The sequence below is a fragment of the Plectropomus leopardus genome, chromosome 7 (genome assembly GCF_008729295.1).
Source record: "Plectropomus leopardus isolate mb chromosome 7, YSFRI_Pleo_2.0, whole genome shotgun sequence".
Lineage (NCBI taxonomy): Eukaryota > Metazoa > Chordata > Actinopteri > Perciformes > Serranidae > Plectropomus > Plectropomus leopardus.
In genome coordinates this window covers 15,322,704-15,341,464 of record NC_056469.1, presented here as the reverse complement: position 1 = coordinate 15,341,464, position 18,761 = coordinate 15,322,704, and the positions used below count along the sequence as shown (strand labels likewise).

The window sequence follows — 18,761 nt, the reverse complement described above, 5'->3', positions numbered from 1 at the left end:
GTCTCTCCGTTCCTCTTTCCATGGACTGAATGCGTCTATTTTGTCGTCATCCTTCTTTCCTCTGCCACAGAAACTGCATGATCAGTTCAAATTCCAAGTATTACAGCAGAAGTACAAAAAGAGGTGACAGGGGTAGACCCATGCTTAATGATTTTATTAATCAAACACTGCAATGACTTTTTTGCGTGCATCAAGGGAAAAATAGCCCAGTACAATGTAGGCAGATGTAATACTTCAAACCTCGACCACAACAATTAAGAAAAAACATAAAAATTAAAAAAGTATAATTTTTGTAGATGACTTCTCTTTAACACTGGAAACTAACAGAAACATTGGGGATTTGGGCATCTCCTCAATCTATCAACTCAAATATTCTTATTTATGAGCTCCTAGTTAGTGTTTGATTTTGTAACACCTTATATTAAGGCATTAAACCAATATCTCACCCACAAAATGACCATTTATAAATCAATACTGTCATGCTGTGTTACCTTTGGTTTGCAAAGAAAACATTTTCTTGTACACCTCCATGGAAAAACATATTGATCTATTGATCGATTGGGGGCTACATTAACAGCAGCAAAACTATATCAAAACATGCATTTACAATCTTTCACACACAATTGTATATTTTTTCATCAGATAATGAATGAACTAAGAACCAGGTACAATACAAATATTTATATACATATTACACATGTATTTTATTGACATGTATATTGAGACATCTTGTTCACGTGATTGGTCACGACTGTTCACATATGTATTTAAGATGGCGTCGCATATTGTAAATCTAGTCTGATGAAGAGTTGTCCTGCTGGAAATGTCACCTGGGTGCGTTAAATAAGTAATAACTGGAGCCCTGCAGTGTATGAGATATTGTTTTGCCTTAGTACTTTTCACTCATGTTTGGTTCAGCATCTGCTCCAAGTTTGGATTGGATGTGTGTGCAAAATTTCACATAACACATAACTGCAGTATAATTCAAATCTCATTTAGTCAGCCTTATGCTCAGTAGTATCCCAAACACATGCATTTTTGCGAAAGCCTTACTATGTAAAAGTGAACTGGAAGTGAAACTTATCTATGCTCCCTTCAAAGCAAGACTCCAATACATTTTTTTTAAGCAAAAATGCATGTGATTGGGAAGTATTGAGCATATGACTGGATAAATGAGACTTGGATTATACTGCACAAGTCAAGTGAGCATTTGCAAACAAATGTTATATTTTGTGATGATATTTTTTTTATTGTCAAAAATGGTTCTTAATCAAACAATAAATCAATGTGTTTTCCTCAAGAATTCAAGGTAAGACAGCATGACTAAATGATACAAAAATGGTCATTATGTGGGTGAAACTTGAGAAGTCCACAAATTTTCTTAGTGTTGTCTCAGTCAGTAACCCAGCATTTAGAAAACAGCTTTTTACTTAAGAAAAAAAAGGTAATTAATTTGTCTTAGTAATGCGCTCCTCTCTGCTAAAAGTCATTTAAATCATTATGTAAGGTGATCATATCAGCATCTATTATGTTGCTCTGGATTTTCAGTAAAACCTTGACATCTGTAGTCCTGACTAGATTTTATCCTGCTTTACATTCAAGATAATCATGACACTGCCCACTTACAGAGAGGTCACTTAATCTCTGTTTTATCTTCTCTCAGATTTACTAATTTATCCCTGGCTGATTCACATACAATTTGTAAACAAAGATTTCTTAATTCATCCACTCAATCCGTTTTTTTTCTTTTGAAAAAACAGCTGGTTTTGAAATTAACCAGTCCAGCTGTTCATAGTCATCATCCTGTCTTCCTGTTCACTAGGGGCCTCAGTATCATGTTTGCTAACTGTCTACCTGGGCAACATGTCCTGCAGGTCTGCCACGACGTAGGCAACCACAGTCCACAGTGCTGAGCAGAGGTTCATGTCATGAGGGTCCTGGACAGTCATGGTATCACCCTCAGTGTGGTGGAACCAAAAGTATCGACTGTCTTCCACATGGAGGGTAGCCCCTGTTAGAGAGATGGAGGACAAACACACGCAGCTCCAATAAATGCTGAACATGTTGAAAGGTCAACTGTCCAAATCATTAGATTTTACATCTGAAAGAAAAAAACATCATCACTGCATCCGGTGTAATCCTCCAGGACATTTCTGTGGGAGGGGAATGTAGGTCTGACTAATACACAGAGTGGTTCAATTCCTTTTGAAAAGAACTCATCACAGATGTATGTCTAGTCCGGCCCTTACATGTGGAAAACAGCCAAAGTGATGAAATACTCAAACATGGGTGTGACAGTGATTGGGCACGCCGGGCCCAGGCCCAGGGGCCCCCAAGCTAGAGCCTCTGTGTATTTTATTATCTTTGCATATTTTAGGGCTTAGTCAGTGACAGAGCCTCGAAAGTCCTGAAAAATAAAAAGTAAAAACTGAAGGAATTAGCATCACCACCGATATGTTGCATGAAATACACCATCATGATACATTTTAAGTGGGTGTTAGTCCCCTCCGTTTACAGGACTTTGAGTCTGCATGGAGAAACAATAGCATGAGCCTTTTACACTTCCAGGCCAAGGGAGCAGTTTTGTCATAGTTCACCTCTGCTCAGTAACTGGTAAAGAGAGAAGGAAGAAGTCTCAGTTTCGCTGAAACAAATTTCATTTCTTGTTCTGGCTTCATTTCTATTTCAAACTACTATCTCATCCCCCTTGATTTTTTAAAAAAATTATTTTTAAATAACTAGCTCTATTTTGAGGATTTATCTATGCACTCTGGGACATTATTTACCCTTGAGGACCTTTTTGTCCCCAAATAATAATGACATTTTCTGTTAGAAATTTAGTAGCTATTCTTACTGAGTAAAAATGTAAACACACCAATTCATGTAATCAGTGGTTAAATTAAGTACATTTATTCAAGTATATATATGTATACCAATACCAAAGCCTAACAAAACAATAGACTGAGTCCCCTCCTAAAATGTAGGGACTTATTTTTGATTGTCCCTCCCATCAGATGACATTTAAAGAAACTCCTCTAATTTAAATTAAGTTTTTAGCCTTGTTAAGATGTTCAGTGGTGTTTTTAGATGCTACAAGACATACAAACACCTTCATATACCGAACCTTGTCAACTAGCAAGATGGGGCTTTCCATATTATCAGCATAACACCAGGACCAAACGAGGGGTATAGGAGGGGAAAACCAACAGAATTGGAATAATGCAATAAAAGAAAGACACTTAGATAAACTTTAAAATAAATTATGAGGAAAGAGAAATAGTGGAATCAACAGTAATCAGCAAGTAATTATCAGTAAGAATTTGTCGTGGTAACCTGAATAGTTAGCTTTTTGTCATGGGGAAACATCTTACAGTTGGTCATTGTTGTCAAGAAAAGGAGACAGTGGAGCACATCCTGATTTCATGAAGGAAGTATGAAAATGACAGAAGGGCTATGATTACAGACACAGAGCTACAGAGGCCAGGATAAGTGGAGGCCAGGACTAAAGAAATGTTTGAGTGTGGGGACATGGTGGAGGGGGGAAAATGGATATTTAGGCTTTTGAAAGCAACCACACAACCAGATTATAGAACTGTCATACAGCGATACTCAATTTACAGCCTGTGGACAAAATCTGGGCTGTGGGTGGCCTGCCAACCATTATGTCATTTGCAATGACAATAAACTGGGATTTATTTTGTTAACTTTGAATGCAAATAAGGTGCCCGAGTGCATAAACACATAGCAAAATAGAACTTGTTTTTAAAGAAAAGTGCCAGGGGATAATCTCCCAAACCCCCCAACAGAGCGCTAATCCCCAAACGTCTTCAAATCCTAGAAACACCCCTGTGCACACCTGATCTGTGCAGGGCTGCTGCAACTGGATTTGCCTCTTGGCAACAAACAACAAACACTGAAAGGTTGAAAACAAGCAATTCATTCATTATATATACTGAAAAATATTAATGGCTATTTATTATGGCGGTCCTGGTCACCTGTCATTTTGCAAAAGTTGCCCCCAAGCAAAGCAAGTTGAATATCCCTCCTGTAATACAACAGGATAATATTGGATGATTAAAGCCAAAAGGAGGCAGTAATGTAACCTGAATGATGCCAACTGCCGTAAATTTTCAAAGAAGAAAAAGAAAGGGGGGATTATCACTGGAGAAGCTGGGAGCTACTTATCATTTTGAAAGCTAAGGCTGCTGTCAAATATCCAAAAAAACAGCAACGAATTCGATGGCATCACCCAGATTTATTGATTAATGACTGAGTGCTTTGTATGTTCAAATATAACTAAGGGGGAGTTAACGTTAGCACTCCTAATTCACAAGTTTATGTATTTTTTGTTTCTATGTAACTTGATGTTTTATGTTTCACGTCATAAGTGATGCCTTTCAGATTTATAGCCAGCTGTGACCTGCCGCCTTTTGGAAATGCGTTCGTTCAGTTTTCGTACAGAGGTCTGTGTAACAGTTAATGCCACTCCAGTTAAAGAATTACAATCGTATGAAATATTAACACCGGCACGCAGTTGTATGCCTCCATGCACCAGTCAAGTTGCACTCGCAGTTTACATCCATGGCTGTGAAAACATGGGTGCTCCATACACACAAGATCTATACATTAGCACAGTTTCAAGGTGGTGGTTAACAGTTGTTGAGTTATGGTCAAAAACATGTTTAATGAGGTCACCGTGACCTCGACCTTTGACCTTCAACCACCAGATTCCAATGAGTTCATTCTTGAGTCCAAGTGGACGTCTGTGCCAAATCCGAGGAAACTCCATCAAGGCTATCTTCAGATGTTATGTTCACAAAAAATAATAGGATGCAAGGTCACAATGACCTTGACCTTTGAACACCAAATTCTAATCAGCTCATCGTTGAGTCCAAGTAAATGTTTGTCAAGTTGAATAAAGTCCCTCAAGGTGTTCTTGAGATGTCGCTCTCACAAGAATGAGATGAATTTAAGGTCACTGTGACTTTTGACCATCAAAGTCTTATCACTTAACCCTTGAGTCTAATCGAGTGTTTGTGCCAAATTGGAATAAATTACCTCAAGGTGCTCTTGAGATGTCATGTTCACAAGAATAAGACTGGTGAGGTCACAGTAACCTTGACATTTAACATATGACCACAAAAATCGAATCAGGTCATCATTGAGTCCAAGTGAATGTTTTTACAAAATTTGAAGAGATTCCCTCAAGATGTTGTTGAGACATCACGTTCACAAGAATGTGTGGGACGAATAGACAAATAACCTGAAAACATAATGCCTCCAGCCTCAGCTATTGCTGGCACGGAGGTATAAATGTAAATAATATTATCTGTATATAAAACATGAGAACAGAATGAGCACATATGATGCAATTAAAATATAGAATATGTTTTTGTTTCTTTTGAATATTGCCTATAGATTCAGGTCATTGATCAGAAATAAGCATATTCATATTAGAGCATAGAACCACCACACAACTCTGTAAACACATTTCATTCCCACTAAATTGTGCTTTGAAGTTTGTATTTGCTAATACAGCCTGTGTATGAGCAATTAGACAAAACACTTCATGTAAATAGGGTGCATCGCTTTAAATGTTGATGGCGCGAGGAATTGTGGGACAGCATTACTTCCTTTCCGTTCAGAAAGGATGGTCCAGTGTCTTTGCAAAATGCGATTATAGCCTTTAAAAAAGCATTTAATTAATATAAAGAGTAGTGGAAGAGCTATTTTTATGGCTGTTAGATATTTACGGCACAATTCATTAAGTCTGAAACATTTCTAATAAAAAAGGACTATTCGATCGCAGCCTTTAGTTTCACTTCCAAAACGATGGCAGAGACGTGTTTTGTTTTGGGTTGCAACGCTGCAAAAGGAGAACTTGTGAGCGTCCATGTGTTACCAAAGGATCTGCAAATCCGAGAGAAATGGGTGCAGTTTATTTGGAAAAATCGCAGTGTGCCTGACAAACTTCCAGAGAAAACTCGGATTTGCAGTAGCCATTTTCCAGAGCACTGTTTTGAAAATTTTACCCAAAAACAAATGGGTTTTGCCACAAAACTGGTGCTGAAGCCAGACGCTGTTCCATCCATTTATCCCGGGGACACAGCGAGTACGAGCCAATATGGTGGTCAACCCGTAAGTGTATTTTTCATGTGTTTTTGATCACTGACTGTGTCCAACATATCTGCAGTGCTTGATAATGTCAGCCACCGTCCACTCCCACACTGCTCACTAAACTAACCTGCTCCTCACTGCTTGTCTCACGTGCACACTGACACGCGTTCATCACGAGGCAAGCACCTCAGTGCTGTTGGCTTCAAAAAGAAAACAAATCTGCATATTCAGTCTCCCTATACATCTTACGACGTGAAAACACGGTGGTTGAAACGACACTGAAGTTAGCTTCACATTCGTAGCTCCTGATTCAGCAGTTAAGGGGAGAGTTAAAGGAAACATAATAAACGTTGTACAACGACCGCTTTTCTGCTTTTTGCACCCTTTACTGTGGTGAAGGCGTGTTAGACGTTTTTAGTAAAGCCACGGTGCTTTGAAATTTGTGAAACCTTTATTATACTTGTAACAATGCTAAATAAGACAGATTTTGCGGCGCCTTTCGCATCCAGACCATATTTTGTCTTTTTCACAAATCTGAAAATGTGTTGTTGTTTTTTTTTTTTAATTTCCATAAGCTTCTCTGGGATAATCTAGTCCAGTTGTCCAAGACTAAGTATAGTGGTGTTTGATTTGAACCTGATGCAATTTAGTCTTTAAGTGTAAAAACAGTGAAATCTCCCTTTATATAGAGTAATGTGCTACAATTTACACTACTTTTGCGTTACTTTAACCAAAAACAACTCCGAGACATGACTGGGCAGGTGGCCAGCGATAGGTTTTGCTCGTGCCCAAACATGACCTAAACCCTCTAAGGCAAGGGTGTCCAAACTTTTTTGAATGGGGGCCAAACTGTATAATGTGAAAATATCTGGGGCCAAGTGTTCCTCGCATCAGCTTATTTTAAAAAAACAACACCACACAAACAAACAAAACAAATGCAACAGTTTCATCTTTCACCGAAAATGTGTTCAATTTTACACCATTCCTGAAAGCAACGATCCTCACTGTCCACTTTACACTTCTTTGCTGTGGCCACGTCTGCTTCATGGCAGGAAATGTCTGCTGCTAGGTAACCGTTCAGTTTGTTAGTTTACTCTCTGTTTATAAAAACACATTAGTTCCTGCTTGATGCATATCTACGAACTGTATTACAGTCCTTCCATTGTGAGCTGAAGGGAAAAAATGCAAAGTGATCATGCTTGATAAACAAATACTGTGTGGCAGGCCAAAGTATATTTTGAAAGTTAAGCCAAGGGCTGCCTAAAATTGGTCTGAGGGCTACAATTGGCCCCAGGGCCGGACTGTAGACATGCCTGCTCTAAGGGACTGTACTTTATTTATCAGAGGAGGGGGCTGGCTGGGGTGTAACTTTTTTTTCTGGATAATTCTTTTTACGGATAAGCCTGGAGTGAGGCAGAGAACTAAGGTGATTTTTTTCCCTCTCACCTTAACCCTCCCTGAGGCTATACACGTTTTTCCCGATCAGTCACCTGTAGTTCCTGTAGTTTACGACTAGTCTGGTAAGGCCATCCTGATGACATGAGCTCAACATTTAGCCAATCAGCGTATCAAAACATGTGACGCCATTACAGTGAATACAACCCAAGCCACACTGGGTAAATGTTATCAACTTAGTAAGAAATAAAGAAAGGGTGTCTGCATCTGACATCACACCATTTTTCAATAATACAAACAATTTTTTTCATCTTTGCAAAAAGGACCTTTGGTTTAAAGGCACTTTAACACCAAAATAATCCACAGGACCCAATGAAAAAAAACCTATTTCAACATCTGAATTCACTTGGTCTAACTTTTGCAGCCTCATGTCAACAAATCATACCAGATTTGCTTCAAGTGTTTTCCATTAATTAATAAAATGGAGGTAGCTTTAAGAGCAGTCCCAAAAAACAGAACAAGCCGCGAACTCACCAGCGAGATAGCAGCCCCCAACACATGATCACAGCCAGCCGACCACAGCAGCATCAGGAGGGACAGAAACAACATCCAGTATGCCCACTCAACAAAGTCATACGAGACAAAATGTTGAGCGCACACCATCAGGATCGTCTGACCAGGCTACTTTAAAACAGTACTGTCAGTCTCAACAGTACAGCATTCACATAACATAATGTAGCTGCGTGATTTCCTTTATTCCACTGTGCTCCAATAGGTTAAATGATAAGTCCATATTTATTCTTGTTGTTAAAAAGGGCACGAAAAGACCAAAATCAGCAATGAATTGGTCCTTTAACAACTACTGTATGTATAGTCAAAGTGCTTTTCCTAGTGGTGGATGGAGTACCTTAAAGCCATAGGATACTTGAGTAAAAGTACAGATTTCTGACAGAGAATGACTTTGGTAGAAGTTGAAGTCATCTATCACCTGCCTGCCCTGCTCTGCAGAAGTCCAAGAGAAACACTTACTAAAACTCTGTCATTTCCACTGCCATAAACATCTTGAATGAAAGATAACGATCCATACATCTACATTAACACTACGCCACTTTGCCAGTTGTCATTTTCATCCTGTCTATATTATTTGAATTAGGTATTTATTCTGTTTTTAAGAACACATGTTGTATGTTTATTGTCCAAGTTTGTTTTGCACTGTATGTTGAGCTGCGTCCAAGATGATTATCTGTCACAAGTTTTCTGTTTTCTGAATCTGGCTAAAATTATTAATGGAGTAAAAGTCTTAAGGAATTTGATAATAGCTATGCTTAAGTATCAACATTCATTTTATGATATTAAATGTACTTAAGAAATAAAAGTGAAAGTACAAGAAAATATTGTCAATAAAAAAGCAAGAGGTCAATATGCTGTTCTTTGTAACATGTATACCACCTTAAAAATGTAGCATTTGTACATTACACTTGAAGAAAAACTGGGTTCACAACTTAAAGGACTTGAAGAAAAAAATCCTTTTTTTCCTTCCCTCCCCTTCTTTCATTTGTCCATCTGTCCTTCCTCCATCTCTAATTTTATTTTATTGTAAGTAATGAAAATGCTTATGTGAAGTACTCTTTTTTTAGTAAATGTAGTGAAGTAAAGATTAAAGTTGACATATATTTAAAAACTCAAGTGAAGAACAGATATTCCCAAAAATGTTAAAGTTCTGTAACAAATAATTATTACTTTACATTATACCACTGCTTTTTCCTCTGTGCCACAGAGCTCCACTGTTGTCTAAAAACTGCTAAAAACACACCAGTTTTTCATCATGGTCAACATGTGCAGTATAGTTTATTTTCAGACAGCCCTTCATACATTTTCCTTACAATCCACCACTGAAAATAGCACCAAATACACCGTTCACTTCAGTATAAGTCCTGTTTGATAGTTCAGTGCCCAGCTTATAAAGTCTGTTAAACCCAGTTTCTATAACGAAGCTTAATATTCATGATGGATTATGAAATATTTATGTTTTAGTCAGAAATAATGCACTTGGGGTTGAGAGATGCAAAAACAGTTGGTTTTGGTCTTTTCGTGTGATTTGTAGAATAAATACCTGCATTTGATTTTCCTTAGTATACACAAGTAATGATAATGATGATAGTGGTAGTTGTAATAATAATTTAAAATATTAATAAGAAGTATATGTTTGACATGATGGAAGATAGATGTAAAAGAAATTACTTTAAAAAATCAGGAAAAAGCATCCTTTGCCATTCTGTCAGTTTCAAATGTAGCATCTGAATCACACCTCAAAGGATTCAAGAAAATATGTTGTTTATTTCTGTAAAGTTGACTTTGCAGTGACATCAGATTTTTCCATTTCTTTCATCCCAACCTCACAACTCTAAACATAACATTTCATACTTCAGTCTGTTGCTTTTAATATTATTAGTTACTGTGGATGCATAATGTGTTGTTGTTCCCTGTGTCACTGTTAAGGGCATCAGTGGCAGTTTCTGTCAAACTTTGCCTGCTGTTAGACACGTAGCCTGCCAGACTGACCCTCCAGAGACAAAATCAGTCAGACCCGTCAGATCAGTCGGCACGCAGCTATCCATGAAAACGCTGCAGAATCACTTTCGAAGTACAGGTTTGTAGTCCTAAATATTATCAAGTCTTCTATTAAATTTTGTTTAGTTCTTGATTTTACTAACTATAATAAGTGTTCATTCATTTTGTATTTTGTATTTAAGCTACCCAGGCCAAAATACCCAGCAGAGATTGTGGCGTGTGTACCCTCACCTTCCCCTTGGACAGTCCATTGCTGTTTCTACAACCCACAATAGTAAAGAGACCATCCAAGAGACCTCGACTCAGCCTTACAGACGAGGAGGAAGGCCCTTAGGAATGAGCTCGTCTATGGTGTATCAACCAGACGATTCAGTGTGACTCTGAGGACTCTCACTGGCTGTTTCTACCTTTTCAGAAGTCTCTTTACGGAGAGGAGTTGGTGAATGAAAAAGCAAGTGGATGGAACAATTAAGACAACTGAAAACTGGAGCAAGGCCCCGGGCTCTCCGCTGCTTTTTTAGAACTGTTTAATAATAGATAACTGAACATCACAAGGCATCTAATTATCCTGTTCGGTTACCGCTGTTTAAAAAAAAGGGGGATGTGTTTGTGGTCTGCCTGGCCGATGGTTCAAATATTTTTCTGTTCTTTTTATTTTCAGTTCCTCTTCTGCATGTTACACCACAATGTCTTTCTGAGTACAATGTGATTTCACTTCTACTAAAACTGGACAGAAGTGGAGAAGATGTTTGCACCGCGAAAGCCACAAAGATCACTGCTACTTAAGGAATGGCGATTTAAAATCAACTCATGGAACTAGTGAAAACACCAGTAAAATCTTGAAGATATTTGACTGGTCGGTTCAGCTCTACAAGTGTCTCTTCTATGGCATGAAGTTGGTTCTTTTACAGTATTTCATGTTGAAAATATATAAGAAAAGGTAAATAAAAGTGGAAACAAATTTTCATGTAGCTTTTGTGTAAGCATACTGGTAATATAATGTTCCCGAATTACTGTAGGTCAGACCAGCACGAAAACTAAGATTTCATTGGAGATAGGTAAACTGTTCTCAGCCTTTGAATTAGGGTGGGGCTGGTGTAAAAATGTTCAAACTGGTTTGATATTAAGCCAAACATGGGACTGGTCAGCCGTTCCTAATCCATAGGACGTCTGACAAAAGTTCAGCAGAAAACATTGGAAAGTTAGGACATCTCTTTTGCTGGCTTCATATCCAAAATATCACAGTATTCTTTTGTTTGTTTGTTTGTTTTGGGTTTTTTTTTTAAAAATATATTAACATGTGCCCTCTTGTCACCCCAAAAGACATGAAAGTTAAAGTAAACATACAGGGTGCACCACTCAACCCCTCCCACCTCTACTGAGACTTGATCCTCCTCATGCTGGCTTCAGCTTGGCAGTAAATTGTACATGACCTGTCATACACTAGTTGCTCTGTTAGTCTGTTTGTAAACTATCATTATGTAAATCACGTTGTCATATGGCTTTTTCTCAAAGCAAAAAAGTTATATTTAGTGCTGTGACACTGTCAGCACAGTGTGATGATGTAGGCTACTTTTTAGTTTGCCAGGATGTGTCCCAGTGACGAATGCAGGTTCAGCCGGAAAATCAAACCAATTTAACCTTATACACCAGACCAGACCAGCAAAACCAGAAATCAACCTGACTCTACCTTGTAAAACTGAATCCTGTCATATGGGTTTCATTATTCAACTAGTTATGTGGGGTGGTGACTTTCTCTGTTGTTTTTATAGGACAAATATAAATATAAAAACACCTAGTTCAGTAGATGTGTTGTAATAAAACAGTTCACTATGAAACTGTTTATGTGCTGTTATTTTTATTCTTATTTTCTAATTCCGTGGTATAGTTTATATTTTTAGTATTTACAGACTGATAATGTGTGCTCATAGTCGATGGAGCGAATCTCTTTAATTTTTGAAAGCATCTTAATGCTAAGATGACAATACTTGTAAGTAGAGTAATTCACTTTACTTACAATTGATTTTAAAAAAAGAAAACATCTAATTTCTAAGCCTGTCATCTTTTTAATTTAGATGCATAAGAAATGAACTGAAATCTTGACATGCAACTTCCATGCAAAATCCCATGATCTTTTTACGACAAGAACATTTCCATTTCCTTCAGATAATACAGTTTTCAGTCAAATCCATCTCATTTGGCTTGATCAAGTTTATTTAGTCACTTATGTTTTGAAGGAGGTTGTATTCTTGATCATTAGTTCTTTGCCATAGACATACTGCTTATAATAAGAAATGTAATAATGAACATATTCGTCAATCTTCTCCAAGTAATAACAGCTGAATGGAACAGCTTAATTTCATCACTCTTTTTTCAGTAAATCTTTTTTTTTTACAGATTTTGAATATTCAGCTTTTTTACTATTTCTTTATAAACACTCGGATATTTTATTACTCATATAATACGTTATCACTATATCTTTATCAGTTGTATTAAAAAAAAAAAAAAAAAGAAGAAAGAAAAAAAAAAAGCCATTCATGAACCAATCACTAGTGAGTGACGTAAATTTTGCGCACCCTACCTTAAACGTCATTTTCATTCGACACCGACGCCGGTTTCTAAGCTAACTGGAGCAGCTAATAAGACGTTCATTATGTCGTTTCAAGAAAATTGTCGATTATGCAAAACCAATTTGATGGTAAAAGGAGTGGTCTCAAACTCAAGAAATCTCTTCACTCTAAACTCACTGGAAAACCCGTTGCACAAGCGGTTTCGAGATATTGGAGTCTTCTTACCCAAAAGATATGGGGTATTCTCTCGCAAGATTTGTGGCAAATGTTACCGAAAGTTGGTCAGGGTGGAAACGGCTCTGAAATTTTTGAAAAAATGGCAAAAAACAGCAGAGACAGAAGCGACCGTAGAAAAGGAGTTACAGAGGGCGACACAGCAACGATATATGGCACAGGTATAACGCTAACATAAGCACTGACGGCAAAAACAAAGAACTGCGGCATGTGTAACCCGAGCAGCTACAGCACACTGTTTTGATGTCCTCCTGAGACGACAGTAACAGAAAACACTCAAGTTGTTGCATGTAATTTTAAATTTTCCCACATACACTACTGTGCAAAAGTCGTAGGCCACCATAGATTTGTTGTTTTAGCTGTAAAGTTGTAATGTGAATGTACATATTTATTTCTCAGCCTCTTTGTTAAGATACAAACAAAGAATACAGAGAACTTGTACAGTACTATGCATTAAAACACAAAAAAAGCCAGAACAAAATGACCTCTCTCCAGAATAGAGTCAATATTTACTGTGAAACATGGAATTGTACATTCATAACAAAAGCTAGCTCAACTAATATTGAGCTTTAGAAATGTCCTGAATGCAACCTGGTGTAAATACACCAGCAGATTAGCATCATAGATTCAATGCTGTCTGCCTAAGAGTGTTTAAGACATACTAAGTGGAAAGGGATGTCACACTAAATATTTGCAACTTTAGCCTGTTGAAGTTGTTTTTTTAAAAAATATTTTTAATATTGTAAACATATTTCCTGTGTACTCTAGTTTTATTTTAGTAAAGAGACTTGTGAGAAAAAACCTTGCTAAAATAAAAAAGGTGAAGGTGGCCTAAGACTTTTGCAAAGTACTATACAGTCCAGATCCTGGTTTGTCACATTCTGGTCCCCATATTCATCATTTTTATGAATGGCTGAGATGTTCCTCAGCAATAAAAACAATCACACTATCAAACTATTACTCTTCTATAATGATCAACGACTAAGGAAACACAACTTAGCCCAAGTCAAACAACTAACATTACAGTCTTGTTCTATTTCTTAAATTGTTGTTTTGATATTTGTGTTAATGGATGCGATGTGTCACTTTTCCCTGCATTTAGGACAATGACGGCAGCGCATCTATAATATTTAGACATGTGGCCTCCCAAACCGACCCTGCAGAGAAAAGATCCATTGGCACACAGCTGAAAAATGTCAAAAATAGAGGTTTGTACTTATGCATGTCACAAAGTCATACATCAATCAACCACCACATTAAAACCACTGACAAGTGAGGGGTTTGAGTCTTCGAAATCATGTGGATGTCACATGACACATTCCACTCATCCAAACATCGTTGCAGACCACATATCCTCCCTCATGGCAACAGCACTCTCTGATGGTAGTGGCCCCCCAGCAGGACAGTGCTTCATACCGCAAAACCTGCTCAAGAGGACGGAGGAACACGACGGAGAGCTCAAGGCATCCACTTGGCCTCCCACTGCCCCAGATCCCAATCTGATTGATCATCTGTGAGACGTAGCGATTCCCCACCTCAAGACTCAAAGGATCAGCTGCCAACGCACTGCTCTCAGACACCATTGGACACTTCAGAGGTCCTGTTGATCCTCAACACATCAGAGCCAAGTCTGATCCGAGGAGTTCCAGCCGACGACCGGTGTTACCTGCATGTCCCACGGATTACATTGGGATCTGGGGTATTTTGAGGCTAGGCTGACGACTTGAGTTCTTTGTTACGTTCCTCGGACCATTAATGAGCAGTTTTCGCGGTGTGGTTTGGTGCATTGTCCTGCTGGGGTGGCACTGCCACTGCTCAGTTTCATCGCCAAGGGGGGTGGGGGCTGGACTTGGTCTTAAGCAGTGTTTTGGTGGGTGGCGTGCATCAAGTGGTATCCACATGAATGCCAGGACTCAATGTTTCCCTGCAGAACATTGAATTGCACTAAGATGATCAAAATTATTCACTGCTGTTGTGGTTGATGGGTGTATATTAAATTAGGTATAACTTGTGATCACTTACTTTAATTTGGGTATTTTGTCTTTGTTGAGTACTTTATTAAAATAGATGAATGATTTTTTTCTGTGCTTTGAAGGCACCCAGGCAAAAATACCCAGCAGAGATTGTGGCGTGTGCACCCTCACCTACCCCTTGGACAGTTCAGTACTGTTCCTGCAACCAACAAAAGTAAAGAGACCCTCCAAGAGACCTTCCAAGAGACCTCGACTCAGCCTTACAAACGGGGAGGAAGGCCCTTCAGATAGCAGCTCGTTTATGGTGGATCATGAGCCAGAGGATTCGGTGTGACTCTGAGGACTCACTGTTGCGGGTTAGCAGCTATGGCTTTGTATCTTTTCTTTTTTTTTTTTTTTTTTTTACCTTTTTTGGAAATCTCTTAATGAAGAGGAGTATGTGAATGACAGATTAGTTAATGCAACGTTTGCAAGTGATAGAAACATAGATTTTTATGGTACAGAAAGTGTCATAAAATAAAGTTACCATGCAACAAACTGTAAGCTCTGGGCTACTGACATGGTGCTATTCTACGGTAATTAGGGGTTTATGTAATACTTTTTCTTCACTCCTTGTGCAGATGTTACTTTACAGATGGCCTTAAGTAAATAAACAATAAATATCCTCAAACAAAGAGAAGCAGAACTATAAAAGCAGCCCTAAACAGCAGAACAGAAAAAATCCCGCAGAGGTCCTACTACTTTCAAAGTGCCCTTAAGCAAGGCACCAAACCCTCACTGGAAAATTGCATGTTTGATAATGGAAGACTGTCAGTATATCCACACAGCACACGCTCATCCTTTAACTAACTCTCATTGTTGCTGCTTTGAAGCAGGAGTGGTGCCTTGCTGAAATGTTCGCATACTGCGTTTTGTTTTTCTGTTCCCCGTCTATAAGTTATATCACAGCTTTTCTGTGTACATTGCAGTTTCACTTCTTTAAAACCTAGACAGAAGAAGAGAATGTTTGGACCACTATTTTTTGTAGCAAAGCCACAAAGAAACAGACGCACCATCAGCTTTTAAGTACAGCATTGGTGAGAGCTCTTTTTTTTTTACCACCAGTAATTCAGAAAAACAAAAATTTGTCATCCCCTATACTGCTAAACTGGAAGTTTCAATTCAGATTCTTAAAGAAATGCCACCAAAGTGAATATCTGCCCACACTTCCCTAATCTATACAGTTTCATGTTGAAAGTTCATCAATGAGGATGTGATTCTGTGTACACAGCACTTTCACAAGAAAAGAGAGGGTATTAAAACCAGAACCACAGAAATAAAGATGAGTTACTAATTATTTCAAGTGTATCTGTTCATGAAAGACTATTTTTGTCAAATATATCCATTTATCGATTCTGAACATTTGAAATGGTTTCAATATTCATTTTCCAAATTATCGCTACATCAGTTTGGTCCAATCCCTCTTACTGTTTATGTATACTACAGAAATTCTGTTGTTCTCTGCTACTAAGAAAAGATAAGTCGTAATTTTATAACCTTGTTATCTTTTAATTAAAAAAATTGTAACTTAATTTTCCAAGTTTTATCAAAAATAGTGTACTGCATGGAAGTTAGAAATTCCAGTATCGTGACAAAACTATCACAAACAACCATATCAAGCACATTTTCTTTCGATGTTTTAGTATGAACTGTCAATGTGCTCAATTATCCTGTCAATAACAACTGCTGTCAGCTGCAGACAGAGAGACATATTGATTCAACTGACCTGGCACTCCTGCTTGCATCCACAGTTTGATGTCTTCCCCGTCTGCATCTGGCTCCAGTTTGGTCAAATTAATGGGAGCCAACAGTTTCATCACTTCTTCCATCACCTGTTGACAGAAACTCTTAGTGCTTCTCAGTTCATCACACAGTCTGTTATACACAAGCGCTTTTCAAGCACGTTTTTAACGTAATTCCAAGATGCATTGTCTTATTTTTTCCATTATGTGGCTTTTGTAATTCAGACAGCAGACTATAAGCCCAAAGTAAACATTGAGTGAGCATGTAAATAAATGTTACAGTGCCACATCCACTGACAAAATATAGTTGTTCTGTGGTAAAGCGTGAGTTTTCTGCCTTTAAATGCTCAGGAGAAATACCACTGAAGTTGAATATGCAGTTCAAAGTCGAAGCTATTTTCAAACGTCCATTGTAGGAAGCAATGGTCTGAACCTGTCTCAAATGTAAGGTAGGGATAGATGAAAAAGAAACGGTACATTCGCTTGACTGAATACTAATATACACCACCTTGCAGATTCTGTGCTTTGCAGAATTCAGGTGTTTAAGCCTAAATAAGTACTGATCATTTTGTGACACAGCTGTGTCTTTTAATCCTACCTTTCTTGCTGCATCACTGCCAGAAAACCGCAGAGCCAGGGGGGTAAATGTCCCCAAGTCAGACTCCATGACCAGGTCAAAGTTGGATATGTTCTCCTGGGTGGAGACAAGAAGTAGAAAAGGTAAGGAGACAGAGCAGACAGAAGAGGGGGAAGACCAAGAGAGAGCATGGAGACCTAAGGTGTGACCGAATGATTAAAAACAATACAAGCTGTTCAGTCATTGGAAACAGTGAACCAATCAATGACCACACACACAGCCACAAGACGGGAATTATACACACTAGGACAGCGATACTCAACTTATCTCCCGCAGGCCAAATCTGGATCCCCTGCACCCCTGACAGAGGTCCAAGCTAAGCTCCTGATGTCCTTAAGTCTAAGAAACATCCAAAAGTCCTAGAAATGTCCTAAAATCCTAAAAACAAAACTGGACAGTTCACTTCGGAGTTATGTCACATTGGTTAAAATAAAAATGTTTTACCAAGCTATGCAATGTTTCCCAGGTTTGTAAATGGTTTCAAATTAACAGAATGTTTCAGAAAAGTCCTGAATAGACATCGTTTTGACTTTTGTTCAAAACATGTTCATAAAAATCCGTTCAGTGAAATATGTTCCTCCTATTACTTATTAAAATCTAGTGCTGTTCTGCATGACAATTGAAATGTCACTAGTATCACATGATCAGCATTGGTGTATGCAGCTAGTTGGCGGTGGGAATGTCAAACAAGCTAGGAAAGTTAGCAAGTGCTAGCAATTAACTTGTGCGAACATGCGTTCATAATAATGTATGGCTTTCAAACAACAAATATAATACATGGCTCAAGAGAAACAGGCCTTACATATGCTGACTGTGTGTGCTGTGTGGTTAGACATTAAGACATTTCATTACATATTCTAGGCTACATTTTTGCTCATTACCTTTTTAACACTACTGACATAAAGTCATGGAAACGTGGTAAAAATGTTGTGGAAAAATGTTATGGGAAAGTTTTGTAATTTGATGAAAATTCATTGGTTAGAAATGTGTGGCAACTCTGTGCGGTTTCAACTGCCTGGTACGTTGGTAGCCAAAGCTCTAAAAGAGCTGTTTCGATCATTTACACAAAGAAAAATCTGGTAGCTAGCCATGGCCTGTCCAGTTCACTGCAAGTACATTTTCTACACTCCTATACTCTATACTTTCAGTGTGGTCTGGCCCTGCCTGCCTCTCACTCACAAGAACAATTGGATTTACTGCTACTGCTGTTAAAGTACAGTAGACAGTACCTTGTGTCGATCAAAGTACTGCTTTGAGCCAACCCCACCCTGCTCCTCAGCTGACCACAGCACTGCTCGCATGGTTCTCCTCGGACGCAAACCTGGAAACAGATAAAGATTCAGATGAACACACAAAATTACAAATAGTTTAATATTAATATAGAGCTCCGATTAACATATGACCCAACTGCCATGATATAGTGATGGAGTTTCTTTTTCTTTTTGCTTTATCCCCGACTAAAACTTCTCATCACTGGACTTTG

General features: G+C 38.2%; 3 protein-coding genes across 5 annotated transcripts in view; 2 read left to right on the top strand and 1 right to left on the bottom strand.

Annotated features, from left to right (window-relative positions):
* Positions 1 to 1,213: 1,213 nt before the first annotated feature.
* Positions 1,214 to 18,761, bottom strand: part of LOC121945484 (carboxypeptidase Q-like) — a 30,528-nt gene continuing 12,980 nt past the window's right edge. For 2 of the 3 annotated variants that reach the window (XM_042489683.1, XM_042489682.1), the window contains exons 8-11: positions 18,508 to 18,599; positions 17,240 to 17,335; positions 16,626 to 16,731; positions 1,214 to 2,011 (exon numbers count right to left, since the gene is read on the bottom strand). In XM_042489683.1, coding sequence (XP_042345617.1) covers positions 1,851 to 2,011; positions 16,626 to 16,731; positions 17,240 to 17,335; positions 18,508 to 18,599 — 455 coding nt within the window. In that variant the 3' untranslated portion in view covers positions 1,214 to 1,850. Of the gene's footprint in view, positions 2,012 to 14,644; positions 14,812 to 16,625; positions 16,732 to 17,239; positions 17,336 to 18,507; positions 18,600 to 18,761 lie in introns of those variants that run through there. The other variant, XM_042489684.1, reaches the window with a different exon arrangement.
* LOC121945487 lies at positions 5,587 to 10,904 on the top strand. The gene is made up of 3 exons (XM_042489687.1): positions 5,587 to 6,138; positions 10,012 to 10,162; positions 10,266 to 10,904. Exons 1-3 carry the CDS (start codon positions 5,833 to 5,835, stop codon positions 10,415 to 10,417), a joined length of 609 nt encoding a protein of 202 aa, XP_042345621.1. The 5' UTR covers positions 5,587 to 5,832; the 3' UTR covers positions 10,418 to 10,904.
* On the top strand, positions 12,646 to 16,215 carry LOC121945486. The gene is made up of 3 exons (XM_042489686.1): positions 12,646 to 13,048; positions 13,990 to 14,095; positions 14,983 to 16,215. Exons 1-3 carry the CDS (start codon positions 12,737 to 12,739, stop codon positions 15,192 to 15,194), a joined length of 630 nt encoding a protein of 209 aa, XP_042345620.1. The 5' UTR covers positions 12,646 to 12,736; the 3' UTR covers positions 15,195 to 16,215.